The sequence below is a fragment of the Hippopotamus amphibius genome, chromosome 12 (genome assembly GCF_030028045.1).
Source record: "Hippopotamus amphibius kiboko isolate mHipAmp2 chromosome 12, mHipAmp2.hap2, whole genome shotgun sequence".
NCBI classification, from domain to species: domain Eukaryota; kingdom Metazoa; phylum Chordata; class Mammalia; order Artiodactyla; family Hippopotamidae; genus Hippopotamus; species Hippopotamus amphibius.
Window position 1 is genome coordinate 62911117 of NC_080197.1, and position 14970 is coordinate 62926086.

Sequence of the window (14970 nt, forward strand, 5' to 3'; positions counted from 1 at the left end):
CTCTTTCTACTGCACTAATCATAGTTTTTGTTTTCAAAAGATTTAAGCACATAGGTTTGAAATATTTTTTAAATCAAGCAATCATTTGAGGATAATGAAATAGAATTTGTAGCTCTTTGATATGTACCAATTTATAAATTCCTTAAATAAGCTAGGTAGTCACACTAGCTTATTACTATACAGTATTATAACACCACATATTGTCAGACAAGATTTATCAATGTCTGAATTATATGCAAATTCTGTACTTGGATAGAACCTGACAATTATAATTGTAATAAGTTTCTATAGTTCATAAAATAATGACTTAAGCTAATAAAAAATGTGTATATCTCGTTACAGATGGTCTGACCATAACTCCCACTGATACTCGTTGGGTTGGTGCATGGTGGTTTGGCTTTTTGGTTTGTGCAGGAGTGAATGTGCTCACTGCCATTCCTTTTTTCTTTTTGCCCAAAACACTTCCAAAGGAAGGACTAGAGGATATTGCTGAGACCATTAGAAATGACAAGGAAGAGAAACAAAGCCAACTCAAGAAGAGACGGGATGGAATCACTAAAGGCAAATATAAACATTTTAAATTCTATGCAATTTACTTTTTATTTTCTATAGTTGTATCTGTGTTACAGTCTATTACAATATGCTAGGCTGAGTGAAGACAATTTGTCATTGGCAGTCAGCAGTCAGTAATGTCTAGCTATGCTATGACAATAATGTCTTCCCATGCTACAACATGGAAATAAATGATATAATTTAGAACCTGACTTAGATAAACATTTGTATAAAATTTTATGTCAATCTGGGTACTCAGTAAATAAATAAGTTAGGTCCCATTTGCCTTAAAAAATCTACTTTACAGAGAGCATAGATCTAACTAAAAAACAAAAGGAGGAAAAAAAATATACACTAATCCAGAGAAGTACTATATAGGTCTGAAATCAAAAATGTTAGCTGAGCTGTGAGCTTCTTGGAAGTTAAGGCAGTAAAGAAAAAAGGCTCCTCAATTATAGGTCATATAATTCTCTATATGTGAGAGCAGAAAGAATAACAATTCTTGAAGAGAAACTGTTGCCCAAGTGACAAGTTGTAAAAAAAAGAAAAAAATTATATGATGTACGATACAGGTAATATTGAGTCACATATCTGTTTTCCAGCAAACGCAGGAGCATATTTCATGTGACAGGTTTTTTTTTTTTTTTTTTTTTTTTGGTATAGATCCTCAATAAAAGCTCAAAGCATAATTTACAGAAGGTGTATCTATGGGAAACTAAGCTAAGGTAATCTATGTATTTAGTATCCAAGAATACTCATTCTTAGACTTGGTCACATATTGGAATCTCCTGGGGAATATTTAAAATTAATGATGCCTGGAAATTTTGTAGTATTCCCCAGAAATCTGATTTAATTAGTATAAGGTATGGCCTAGGCCTTGGAATTCTTTTTTTTTTCTTTAAGAACTTTTATTGAGATACAATTGACATACAATAAACTGCATATATTTAAAGTGTACAATTTGATATTTTTTTTCTTATTAGTAATGTATATATGGCAACCCCAATCTCCCAATTCATCCCATCCCAACCCACCCCTGGAATTCTTAGAGTGTTCATATGGAAGGTGATGGGGGGCTCAGTTTCCTTACCTCTAAGATAGGGATCAAATAGTATTTATTATTGTAGAGTTGTTGGGTGAAGGTAAAAGGAGCTCTGACACGTATTACTATTATTATCGCTTACTAGTATTAGTGTTATTATTGTTGATGTTGCCACTTCTGCCATCACAGTAAGTTATAATAACAATTTGCACAGAATTTTTAACAGTTACAAATTCACTTAAACCACAATTGAACATAATTTAATACTTCTCAGATCACTAGCAGCCAATTCAGAATCTTACAAATTCTCAGAGTCCTTAAGATTATATTAACAACTCGTCAAAGGGCTGGTATGGACTGGTAGGGGATTTTAACACAGAATATCGTTTGTAGTCTGCAAGATAAACTAGGAAAGGGCTTAACTTAGTAAACGACATATAGAAAAGAAATGGAAACTACTGAGACTCATCTATTAGGACAGGATGTCAAGAAACATGCGCGATTTAAAAAGCTCCAAAGAGCTGTGAACACAAGTCTTTCCCCTCCGTGTACTATATTCATAAATATGAATTCTACAATTAGAATCCATTTCTTTGCTTTAAACTATGCTTCCTCCTCTTCCAATTTGTTTATTGATTGACACTTTGTTCTAGAATGGATTTTAGGCTGTTTATTAAGCAAACCAGGATAATACACAATAAGTAAGGAAATCAAGACAGTGAACATGGAGATAGGAAAAGTGAAAAGAAATTATAAATGAGACTTTGACCCAAAATGGAGACAGCGTGACCCAGAACATTTGCTCGAGCTGGCCACAAACTTGGCTCAAGCTTTGTCTGCCCACACAAACAGGACAACGTTTTAGTTAAATTTACATGGTCTTTAGTATATACCAAATGAATCAGGATCACAGGGCGTGAGACCTGGGGGTTTGTATTTTTAAAGATTGTAAACCATTAGAAGCAGAGAAATGCCTAGTACTTGAGAAATTTTATATGTCATGACTTTCCACATGTGTCTTCATTTTAAATTATTCAGTAATGATTAATCAATATTTGAGTGTGAACTTCTTTATCAAATTGATTTCTTTCCTGACTTTAGAGAACAGAACAAGAGAACAAGCATCTTTCATTCTAGATCATCTCTAGAGAAGAGAGGATATTAGTAGAAGGAAAAGAGAAGGATAAAAAAGGAAATGTTGTGAATTTGGACAATATTTTAGTCACGTTATACTTTTTCCTTGAGTCACGATGGTAACTTAGTGAAGGCAAAACAATTGTGTTCTGATTGATCCTTTTCCAGTCACCTGCCTCACTGTCTTGCAGAAGGTACCAAAACAATGAAATAACTTTAGCTTTCAAGGGGCAAAAAGAGCAAAGAAACACATGTGCATTATAAAACAAAAAAAAACATACTTTAGAGGGGAGGTTGATATTTTAGAAAAAGTCAGTCATAAAATGCAAAGCCAAATTAGTGTGACACTGTTGTCATCTTTTCCTTTCAGATTTTTTACCGTTCATGAAAAGTCTTTTGTGCAACCCAGTTTACATGCTTTTTATACTAATAAGTGTGCTGCAGTTTAATGCATTTGTCAATATGATCTCCTTCATGCCTAAATATCTGGAACAGCACTATGGAAAATCAGCTTCAGATGCAATCTTTCTCATTGGTATGTTAGTTCTTCTCTGCATTTGTAGCCCAACTTTTTTTTTTCCATGAAATGATGAACAGAGTGATGTTGAGTCTAGGAAATTCCTCCATTGAAATCTATTAGACTATTTCTGTCTCTGGGACATCTTCCCCTTCTGCTCTCCAGGGAAATCAAGAGAGGGTAGGGAAGGGAAGAAGCCAGAAGACCCTGGTTTTCTTCTCTCTTTGGCTCTCCTGTCAGAATGCAATTAGAAATATTTGTGGAAATCTTGGGGAATTCACAAGTTAGATACGATTTTCAGATTGTCAATTCATTCATGTGAAAAGTAAGACAGAGTTAACTCATTAGGAGTTGTGTTTCACTCCAGATTTTACTTTTCTGGCTCCAATTCATGAATTCCACAGTTTCTAACTTAATTCCCTGGCTCCCCTGCTGTTTTGAGATGTCTCTGAAGCCCATGCATTCTGATTTTCCTGCAACCAAACTAACCTCCATGGTTCTATTCCACCCTGAGTTTCTCCTGGGATCTTTTTACTGTTTTGAAAAGAGAATTTCCAGATTACATGTATCCATATCACCTAGAGTGTTTGTTAAAAGTTCAGATACCTGGGACCCATCTGAAACATACTAAATTAGACTCTCTGGTATGGACCTCTAGAATGGATATTAAACAAGCTCTACCAAGAATGTGATTCACTAAACAGACACTGGCATTGTAAGGATGCAACCTAGGGCTGTCTTTTCCCTTGGTTTTTTTTTTTTTTTTTTTCCTTTTTTGGGGGAAGGACTGGGGGAGGGAGAATGCTAGTCTGTAGCATCAAGACATGAAATGTAAAGACACTTGACAATCATAGGCTTAGCAAAGTACCTCTAAATTACCTTGAGCTGAGTCAAATTCTTAACAACCAGAGTGGGAATAAGCAGCTGCAGAATCATACAAATTATTCTATATATGATTATATAATACTGTATACTTTATATACAGATCATTATATACATAATCCCATCCAAAGAAATGAAAAGCAATGAATGGCTGGTCGACTTTGACTTGTCACTTCTACCTAGATCCTAAGAAAAGAGATATAGACCATGATCCAGGCATGCAAGAAATTTATAGCCTACTGCTATTGATTAAATGAATGACAATGATAACAGTCTTCCAAAATATACTTCGATGTTGTGGGGCATTTAAAAATCTATCTGTATGTAACACATAACTAAATGATGATAAATTTAAATTAGCCTTCTTCACTATGAGTTGATCCTAAATGGTTTTTTATGTAAGACATATCAGATAAATGTGCATCATGTTTGTTCCTTTGCTAAATCACTTTGTACATAATATTTTACTTGCATTTATAGGTATTTATAACTTACCTCCGATATGCATTGGATATATAGTTGGCGGTTTAATTATGAAGAAGTTCAAGATTACTGTCATACAAGCTGCCCACATAGGATGCTGGTTATCTTTAATTGAGTATCTTCTCTATTTTTTGTGTTTTCTCATGATCTGTGATAATTCTTCAGTTGCTGGCATAACCACCTCTTATGAAGGGTATGTTGTTTTCTAATGAACATTATACTCTTTCAACAGTAAATAACATATTTTCTACAATGATTATCCATGACCAGATTATTTGCTAATTGGAGTTAATGACAGTAATTTGTGGTCTTTCTCCGTCTTATTATAGAGGTTGGGAATATATCACAGAGTTAGTGAGCTTATGATTATGCTTGTGTGTGTGTGTGTGTGTGTGTGTGTGTGTCTTTGTGATATCCTAGTAGGTAGTAAAATGAATAACACGGAAACTACCTATCGTTTTTGGTTGTATTAGGATGTGTTATCCACATATTTTATACAACCATGGGTAAAATTATGGGTAAAATTAAGAGTTGACTATGTAGTCTCAATCACCTTTATATGTTTCCACGAAAGGCTTAACTGAATCCTAATACATGATATATCAATGCTTATATAAATTTATGTATTTTATTTGTATAGGTATGTCTCTATCATTGAATGGTTTCAGATTTGCATTTTGAGGGTTACTGAGGTTCACAGAAAGGTTTTGCATACTAATGAGAATTTTAAAAATTCATTTGTAGGACATATCTAGATAATGGAGAATTAGTTAAAATGAAATGAAGAGCATCCTAAAATGGTCCCTTTAAAATTATCAAGGACTATCCAATTGGAATAATATAAAGTATTTAATCATAAAAGTAATTTTAAATGATTTGTCTTGCAAATTCTATTTAAGATAGCTATTGTTACTTCCATTTTATAGCTGAAGAATTGAGATTCAGAGGGAGCAAATGACAAAGGGAGGTCATGGAAAACCTCTTCAACTCCATCAATATAGAAAAATAGAATTTAAAATTGGTAAAATTTTAAAGATTATCTCCATCTCCAATTATCCTGATTCCCAGAGCAAATGTGTAAAAAGGCATAATCTTGTGAATCAGGACTATAATTCAGTTTCTAGACTCCCATGCTGAGGTTCTTTCCATCATATTACATTAAACATAAGAAAAATGTTCTTGTTAGACCTTTAGATCTTTTTTTAAATTGAAGTATAGTTGTGTTAGTTTCAGGTGTACAGCAAAGTGATTCAGTTACATACATATATATGTATTCTTTTTCAGATTCTTTTCCATTATGGGTTGTTGTAAGATATTGAATATTGTTCCCTGTGCTATACAGTAGATTCTTGTTATCTATTTTATATAAGCTACTTATTTTTTACATAATTCTATTCATTTTTTGTAGTGTGTATCAGTTGATCCCAAACTTCTAATTTATCCCTCCCCTCCTTCCCCTTTGGTAACCATAAATTTGTTTTCTGTGTCCATGAGTCTGCTTCTGTTTTGTAAATAAGTTCATTTGTACCATTTTTTTAGATTCCACATGTAAGTGATATCGTATGATATTGGTCTTTCTCTGTGTTAGAACTTTTGTAAAAAAAAACTTTTTTTCCTGGTTTTACTGAGATATAATTGACAAAAAAAATCATGTAGGTTTAAGGTGTGTACTCTGATGATGTGATACATTATATATTGCAAAATGATTATCACAATAAGGTTAGTTAACACATCCTTCACCCCACATATTTACAATTTTATGTGTGTGTGGTAAATTTTAATATCTACTCTCTTGGAAACTTTAAAACATGTAGTATTGTTAACTCTAGTCACTATGCTGTACATTATATCCCCAGAACTTATTCATCTTATTTCTGAAAGCTTATCCCTTTGACCACATTTACCCATTCCTTTTCCTGCCTCCCAGCAACCACCAATCTACTGTTTCCATGAGTCTGTTTTTTTTAGATTCTACAAATGAGTGAGATAATATAGTATTTTTCTTTCTCTTTCTAACTTACTTCACTTTGCATAATACCCTCAAGGCTCAACCATGTTGTCTCAAATGGCAGGATTTTCTTCTTTCCTATGGTGAGTGATTTTCCATTGTGTATATGGATATATATGGAGATATATACATATAGACAGATAGATAGATAGATGCCACATTTTCTTTATCTACTTATCTGTCAATGGACACAAATGTTGTTTCCATGTCTTGGCTATTATTATGAATAAAGCTTCAACGAACACGGGAATAGAGATACCTCTTCAATAGTCTATGTTTCATTCCGTTGGATAAATAGCCTGAAGTGAATTGCTGGATCATATGGTAGTTCTGTTTTTAATTTCTTGAGGACACTCCATACTGTTTTCCATAGGGGCTATACCAATTTACATTCCCGCCAACAGTGCACAAAGTTTCCCTTTCCTCCACATTCTTGCTAGCATTTGTTATCTCTTGCCTTTGATAATAGACATCCTTTTAAACATCTGATAGGTGTGAGGTGATATCTCATTGTGATTTTGATTTGCATTTCCTTGATACTTAGTGACGTTGAGCATCTTTTCATATACCTTTTTGGCCGTTTGTCTGTCTTCTTTGGAAAAAAATGTCTATTCAGGTCCCCTGCCCATTTTTAAATTAGATCATTTGGTTTTTGTTATTGAGTTGTATGAGTTCTTTATATTTTGGAAATTAACCTCATCAGATATATGATTTGCAAATATTTTCTCCCATTTCATAGGTTGCCTTTTCATTTTGTTGATGGTTTAGCTTTTTGTGGCAGCAGCTTTTTAGTTTAATGTTGTCCCACTCATTTATTTTTCCTTTTGTTACTTGTGCTTTTGTTGTCAAATACAAAAAAGTCATTGCAAATACTGGAGTCAAGGAGCTTACCCCTTAAGTTTTCTTCTAGGAGTTTCATGGTTTCTGGTCTTAAATTTAAATGTTAATCAATTTGAGTTGTTTTTTGTGTAAGATATCACATGGTGTAAGATAAGGATCCAGTTTCATTCTTTTGTATGTAGTTGTCCAGTTTTCCCACCACCATTTATGAAGAGACTTTCCCAATTCCATCATATATATTCCTGGCTCCTTTGTTGTAAATTAACTGACATACAGGCATAGGATTTTTCTGGGCTTTCTATTCTGTTCCATTGATCTATGTGACTGTTTTTATGCCAGTATCATACTGTTTTGATTACTATAGCTTTCTAATATGGTTTGAAACCAGGAATTGTGATATTTACTGCTTTATTCTTCTTTCTCAAGATTCCTTCGACTATTTGACAATTCAGGGTCTTTTGTGGCTGTAGGGTGGGCTCTGTGGCTGCCTAAGTTCTCTGGCTAGGCTTTCTGGATGACTGGAGGCTATGCTTAGCAGTTGGCAGAGCTCTGTGGCCAAGATGGCCCCTTGACTAGGGACCCAAATCAGGCAAAACTGCCAACTGAGTTCTCTGGCCAGTTGGGGCCACCACTCAGCTCTGCAGATGGATAGAAGTATTAGCTGGGATCCCTGTCTGGGTGCTGCTGAAAGCAGGAATGCACTTTACCAAGATCTGAGTGCTGGTTGCTATAAGTCCTGTCCCCCTCTCCTTCTCTGTCTGATCCCCAGTGGTCAAACCTCCCAGATTCTCCCAGTGATCCCCTTGTGGCAAGATCCGAGTGGGCCTCCTGGGAAGCATTCCACAACCTGGAGGCTCTGGACTCTCTTTTCTCACTGGAGAAACCATAGGCCTGGGGGGTTTCTCTTGATGTGGTGTTGTGCTAGCCTGGGGGAGGGATAATCCGATCAGAGTGATACTGCTCCTTTTATCCTTCTAAGATCATCATTCTTGGTCTCTGTGGTTCAGGAGGTGCTCCAGCCTCACTGCTGGGTTCTAGGATTTTCACAATGGTGTCTTATTTATGGATAGCTGCTAATTGGTCTTCTTGATGATCACTGAACTCTTTCTATACTGGAAGAATGTGTTTGTTTACTCAAGTAATTATATTTCTGGCACTAAATGTATTATCTACATTATAAATTGCACTTAAAGATTTTGCTCTTACAGATTTTGAGCCCTTGAGGTTGCTTTTATAAAATATGATCTCTCTTGTTATTTTCTACCATATGGACCAAACACAAGGATTTGTTCATCTTCATTTTTGAGTTCTAATTAATACCTGGAAAAATACTTTCTGATAGTAAATGTTCAGTTAATGCTCATTTATTGGCTTTTGTTTACCTGAAAGAAATCATTGAAAAATTGGCTATGGTCACCAAAGCAAGGTATGTTTTATGCTGAAGTTATAGTATCCAGGTCATATATTGACAGTTGGAAGATTTCTGTTTCTATTTTGGGGAGCAGAAGAAATATAATTGTGAATTGAGGTGAAAAGAAAAAGAAAATGCTCTAATATTCTTTCAATATCCATGGCATTATTTTAAATCATTTCAGAATGCAACAAGATTTACATGTGGGAAATATCATCCTTGGTGACTGCAACATGGATTGTAACTGCCCAACTAAAATATGGGACCCTGTATGTGGAAACGATGGTTTGTCATACATGTCAGCTTGTCTTGCAGGTTGTGAGACATCCTCTGGAACAGGAATAAACATGGTAACACATCCTATTGGCTTTTTTTACAGAACTTTTTTTTTATGCACTGCATTGGCACATTCCAACTATGAACTGGCTCCACGTTTGACAAAAGAAAAATTAAAGTCTTTCCTTAAAACCAAATTAATTTCTTTTTTTTTGTGGAAAAAATGTTACTTTCTATATGCTCACTTGATTTACCTTTTACTTCCTATATCTTGTTTAAAACCTTGACCATGTCTGAGAACCGATCTTTAATTTCACAGCAGTTGACATTATTACTTAATTCCATTTAAATATATTCTAGACTGAGATAAAGTCAGCAATTTTGCTCTCAATTATCTAGCTAATTGCTTTGCTTTTTTTTTTCTTTTTTTCTGTGTATATGTACACATGTGCTTTCTGTGTTTTTTACGTCCTGACAGCTTTTTAAGAAGATGGAATTGGGCATGTTTTCTTGCCTAAAAAACATCACTTATAATGTTGCTTGGTAATCAAATAAAATATAAAATTTGATTCTTATCAAAACCTGGGAACATAAGAATTCAGAAAGGGTTGACTTTTTTCTGTTTGTGAAATAAACTATATTTTTTGAAACAAAGCTTTGTTTATCAGTAAGTATCTAAATATTTCAACTGAGCATTCTGGAACAAATTTCATTGTCATAGTCAGCATGTGGCAAAACAGTATGTGTTCTTAAAAAGTATGACTTTAGGACAGCTAAGCTATTGCAAATTTGCTCAATAAATTTAGAAAGAAATACTCTTCTTTGGTCTGTTTTGTTTCATGGTATAATCCTGAGAGACACCACAAAGGATGTGAGAATAAAGGGAATAAACAGTGTCTATCTTGACCTAATTGGGAATGTAGAAAATATTTGAGATTTGTGTTCAAGAGTTTCCTTCCTAAAACACATGTATTATTTTTTGGCAGGTGTTCCAAAATTGTAGCTGCATTCAAACACCAGGAAATTCATCAGCAGTTCTTGGGCTATGTGACAAGGGGCAGGACTGTTCCATGATGCTACAGTACTTTTTAATCTTGTCGGTGGTCAGCAGCTTCATCTATTCTTTATCTGCCATACCTGGATATATGGTTCTCCTGAGGTATAAGAATTATTTTCTTTATTGAGATTTATTTCTGGTTATTTAGTAAAGGAGCTTTTTCTAAGAAAACCACTTGAAGCCCACAATATCTAAGAACTCGCTGCTCTAATATACTATTTATTAAGATTCTCCCACTAAGCATTGTAGAATTTTACAAATTTTGAAGTTAGTAATAAAAATGTTAATCTGTTGGTATTTCCCTCTCTATCTTTCCTACCTTATTTCTTAAATTAGCAAACCTCTCATTTTTAACACAAGAAGAGACACATTTATATTTTAGGGTAAACCATATGAAATGGTCATTCTCCTAGGTACAGAGTGGTTGCCTCACAGTCATTTCGTATAGTTCAACCTATAAGACAGCGGAGTTTAAAGCTGTCGGAAGTCCCAGTTTCACCAATTACCATCCACAGGGCAAAAGGCAGGTCAATTGATCTTTCTGAATTCCTTTTTTCTTTATTAAAAAATGGGTATAATAATGAATGCTCAAACTGTCTAATAAGGCTATTGTGAGACACAAATGTTGAAGGGCTTACTAAAACTAGGAAATTGCAGAGCTAGGACTCAAACTTAGTTTTATTACATGTGTTCTTTGAATTACAGCATCTTCATGCCTTGTGAACAATTCTAAACATGCCTAGTAAACAAAGTGTGTTGTTTTCTCTTTTCTTCATCTTGAAACAGTTACGTTGATCTTAACTCTCAGTTCATAGTTTGTCCTATGTAGGGTAAGTTTTCCCTATTGTTTTATTTTACTTTACTTTTATTTTTTTCATACCATTTCATTCTCTACTTCCTACCAGCAGTCATCCACACTAATATGATAGACATATGTTCTTAAATATGTATTTTCCTTTGTAAAATATTAGGATTTTTTTGTGTATTGTGTTTTATATTCACATAAATAATGTTGTGCTATAAATTTGCTTTGGTTCAAAAGGCACATGCATACATAAATTCACCAAGTACTGCTAGTATTTATGAGTTATTCTTGTACCATCAATGCATGGGAATTTCTACCTCCTTATACCCTCGCTAACACTTAGAATTATTGAACTTCCTGACTTTCACTCTTCCAATGGGTGTAAAATGGTAGCTCACTGATGTTTTAATATGTGATTTCCTAATTCAATGAATTTAAGAATTTCTTCAAACTTTTTTCTAGCTATTAAATGCTTCTGCTTCAAGGTGCTTATTCATTGTTTTTGCCCATTTTTCATTATAATTCCTGTACTTTTCTTGGTGAATTATAGACATTAATGTAATATTGTTTGCTTGATACAATTATCTTCTCCTGATCTCTCATCTTTTCTTTCAGTTTTTTCATAGTATTTTTTATGAAGTTAAATCCTAAATTTTGTTGTACTGAAATCTAACAATTTTCTTGCCTTAGGATTTGTGTATTGCGGAGTCACATTTCAAAAGGGTTTCCATATTTCTAATTTATAAAAGTATTTCCCTAAATTTTATCCTACCAGCTATACAGCTTTACCTAGTTAAGTAATCACAAGTCTATCTTTATGTGTGGCACAAGGAGAGAGATATTCAGTGTTATTTTTCTCTGAAAAATGAAATAATTTTCCCAACATCATAGCACATATTAGAGGTCTTTTTTACATTGATTTGTGGTGCCATATTTATCATATTTAAAGTTTTTATTTAACATGGGCCATTTTCACTCTTATTCTGTTCCACAGTTTTATTTGTCTGTTCTCATACCCATGACATTGCATATGTTAATGTCTCATACAGTAGCTGCTTCCTCACCCACCCACCACTTTCACCTTCACTCTTCCTGTATTCTTTTCTTCTCAAATTGATTTAGCTATCTATGCATGGATCTTTATATTCACATGTGAACTTTGATTGTATGGGTTCTATATATTAATTGGAGAAACTGACATCAAATATTTGTGAACACGGAATATTTTTCCATTTAATTAAAATTTCCTTTATAGATACTACACACATACACACACATAATATATATTATGTATATATTTTATATATATAGTACCATGTACAATTACAAATATACAGTTTGGATATACAGTTTCCATATTTCTTGGATTGAAGTTAATCACTGTTATCTAAATTTTGTAAATCTATGCTTGTTTTTTGTCGGCTTAATTCAACAGTTTTTTTGGAGATGGGTGTTAAAATCTTTAAAAATTGCTGATGTATTTCTTCCTATAATTCTATCAGCTTTTTAATTAATATATTTGGAGGTTATATTGTAGGATGTAAATGTGTCTTGGATCATTATACTTCTATAATTAGAAGCACTTAATTTTCTTATTTATCTTTTAGTCATTTCTCTCAGGGAATTCTATTTTGTTTCTTACTAAAATTGCAGTACTGGCTTTCTTTTGGTTCATTGCTTCCTATTACATCTTTTTTCTTCCCTTTCTTTTCAGTCTTCATTATTCTGTTTCACTTTATAGACAATATGCTAGATCTGAGTGAGTTTAACCTGCTTATATTTATTGTAGTTATTGTGATAGGGGTCTCTTTGCCTCTTTATTTCATATATTCTATTTATTTGACTCTCTTTTTGCCTTTTTTTTTTTTTTTTTGCTTTCCATTGTATTTATTGGATTTTCTTCTGCTGCTTTAAAAGTCATATCTTTCCAATGGCTAACATGATTATTGAAATTCTTAACTACATTTCTGTTTTACTTATCAATTTCAAAACTTTTCAGTATTAATGTCTACTTTCTATTAAGGTAAATACTTAATCATGCTCTCAGCTCTCTTCATGTCTTTAGTCTCTTCCTCCATCTCTTGCCAAGATCATATTGTTCAGTTCAACATCTGGATTTTTATGGATATACTTATGCTTTTCTCTATTTTTGTGGAATCTCCATGGATCTCCTACCATGATGGTAGAGGGATGCAATGTCTATGCTACTCTGCCAGTTTTTAAGAACTATTTTAATTTCTCTAAGCATTTTCCCATAATTTTCACTTTAATTTTTCTTTCTTATTTCTGAATTCTAGAAATTAATGTTGTTATCAATGTCACATAATGATAGCATTTGGAGAACAGTTTAAACTGTTTACAATTTCCTAGCTATAAGGATTTCATGCTTTTGTGATATCAGGTGGTATGTTAGAGATAGAGGAGAAAGAAAAATTCTTCAGTAAAATTTAAATGCCCCATTTTCTGTATTAAATGGTAACCATGAGAGCAAGAGGGTCATGCTAGGTCTCCTGGTTTTTCTTGCTTCCTTCTCAGTAAAATCATTGATGTTGTCTAAATAACCAATGTGTTAGGTAATGACCAGATCAACTGTATCTCAGTCTATAACGCTGAAGAGTTGTTCAAATTGCTAAAGTACTTACGCCAAGAAAATGCCAATAATATAATGTTTTTGCTAAAAATGTATTACGTCCTTTTGTGAAGGAAGCTGCTTTCATTTTTTCAGCTTTGAGTTAATCAAAGAAGGGAAGGGAATGCAGAGGAACTCTCCAAGTGAATTCTTTGAGCAGGTAGCCATGCTAATGCTGAAGTGAGTGAAGCACAAACAAAAAGTACCATTGGAGAATTATAGTCTTCATTCCTACTTATACGAATTTCAGGCAACAGTGAAAACGTCAGGGAATTTTGGGGGAGAATGGGGGAATCTGTGCCACTCTTGAAAAGATACCAAGTGACTTAAAATGTTTGCTTTGGGTTTTTTTCATCGTTTTCCTTTGAAAATTTTTATTCTGGATTTCTTTTCTCCTTACATTTTCTTTTGTGTATTCTTGACTTTTCCGTATTTTGTTAATACAAATAATTTAAATACACTTAGGGTTGCATTGTTCTTATTTTAGGCTAAAGGTTTAACCATTAGAATCAAGAACTACGATTCAAGAAGAGGATACTGGGGTAGAAATCAACTGATATACAACATTTTCTTCCTTGGTAACTTTATGATAGAAATGAATGAGCAAAAAGTGATGGATAAAATGCCAAGGACCAGAGGTGGGGCTCCTGTGAAGGTTATGAACTGGATAATCAGGCCTTGAACCAAGACCTGAGCATGCAAAAAAAATTTCTAATACTCAGTATGCTACTATCACACAAACAGTTCTTTTAAGAAATTATGGTAGTTTTTAAATGTCTATTTTGTAAATTCATGAATTTATTTTTTAGGTGTATCAAGCCTGAAGAGAAGTCTCTTGGTGTGGGATTACATGCATTTTGCACAAGAGTATTTGGTAAAAATAGTTATTTTTCCCAACATCACATCAGACCACTATTAAATACTAAATAAATGAAATCACTCCCTCACAGTAACATCTAGCAAATATCCCTTCTGCTTTTAAACAGCACTTTGTAATCAGTATGAGATTGAAGAACAAAAAGAAGTGGAGAGCTTCTCTTTTTTATTTGAAAAAGACCTATTTAACCTTAATTCTACTTTTCATCAATTGCTTTTCATCAATGCAATTTGAAAAGCAAAGGAACAGAAAATGCTTTGTGAAAATATAGTGTGCATGTGATTGACCCAAAATATTGCAGAGAAAAAATAAAGAATCATTAATTCAGTGTTTTTCTCTATGGATAATTTTTATTTTGCATTTATCCATCAGATTACTTATTTTTTATAATCTAAAAACTTTACAGTTAAAGTAACTTCCAGATCCTAAAAGTAAAATTTAAAGCAATAGATGTATA

General features: G+C 33.4%; 1 protein-coding gene across 1 annotated transcript in view; it reads left to right on the plus strand.

Moving 5' to 3' along the window:
- The window catches only part of SLCO1A2 (solute carrier organic anion transporter family member 1A2), a 40578-nt gene that overhangs the window by 18732 nt on the left and 6876 nt on the right, over nucleotides 1–14970 (plus strand). The window contains exons 8-13 of the mRNA XM_057701937.1: nucleotides 343–561; nucleotides 3099–3263; nucleotides 4608–4803; nucleotides 9054–9219; nucleotides 10132–10304; nucleotides 14446–14510. Of these exons, the coding sequence (XP_057557920.1) occupies nucleotides 343–561; nucleotides 3099–3263; nucleotides 4608–4803; nucleotides 9054–9219; nucleotides 10132–10304; nucleotides 14446–14510 (984 nt within the window). The remainder of the gene's footprint in view (nucleotides 1–342; nucleotides 562–3098; nucleotides 3264–4607; nucleotides 4804–9053; nucleotides 9220–10131; nucleotides 10305–14445; nucleotides 14511–14970) is intronic.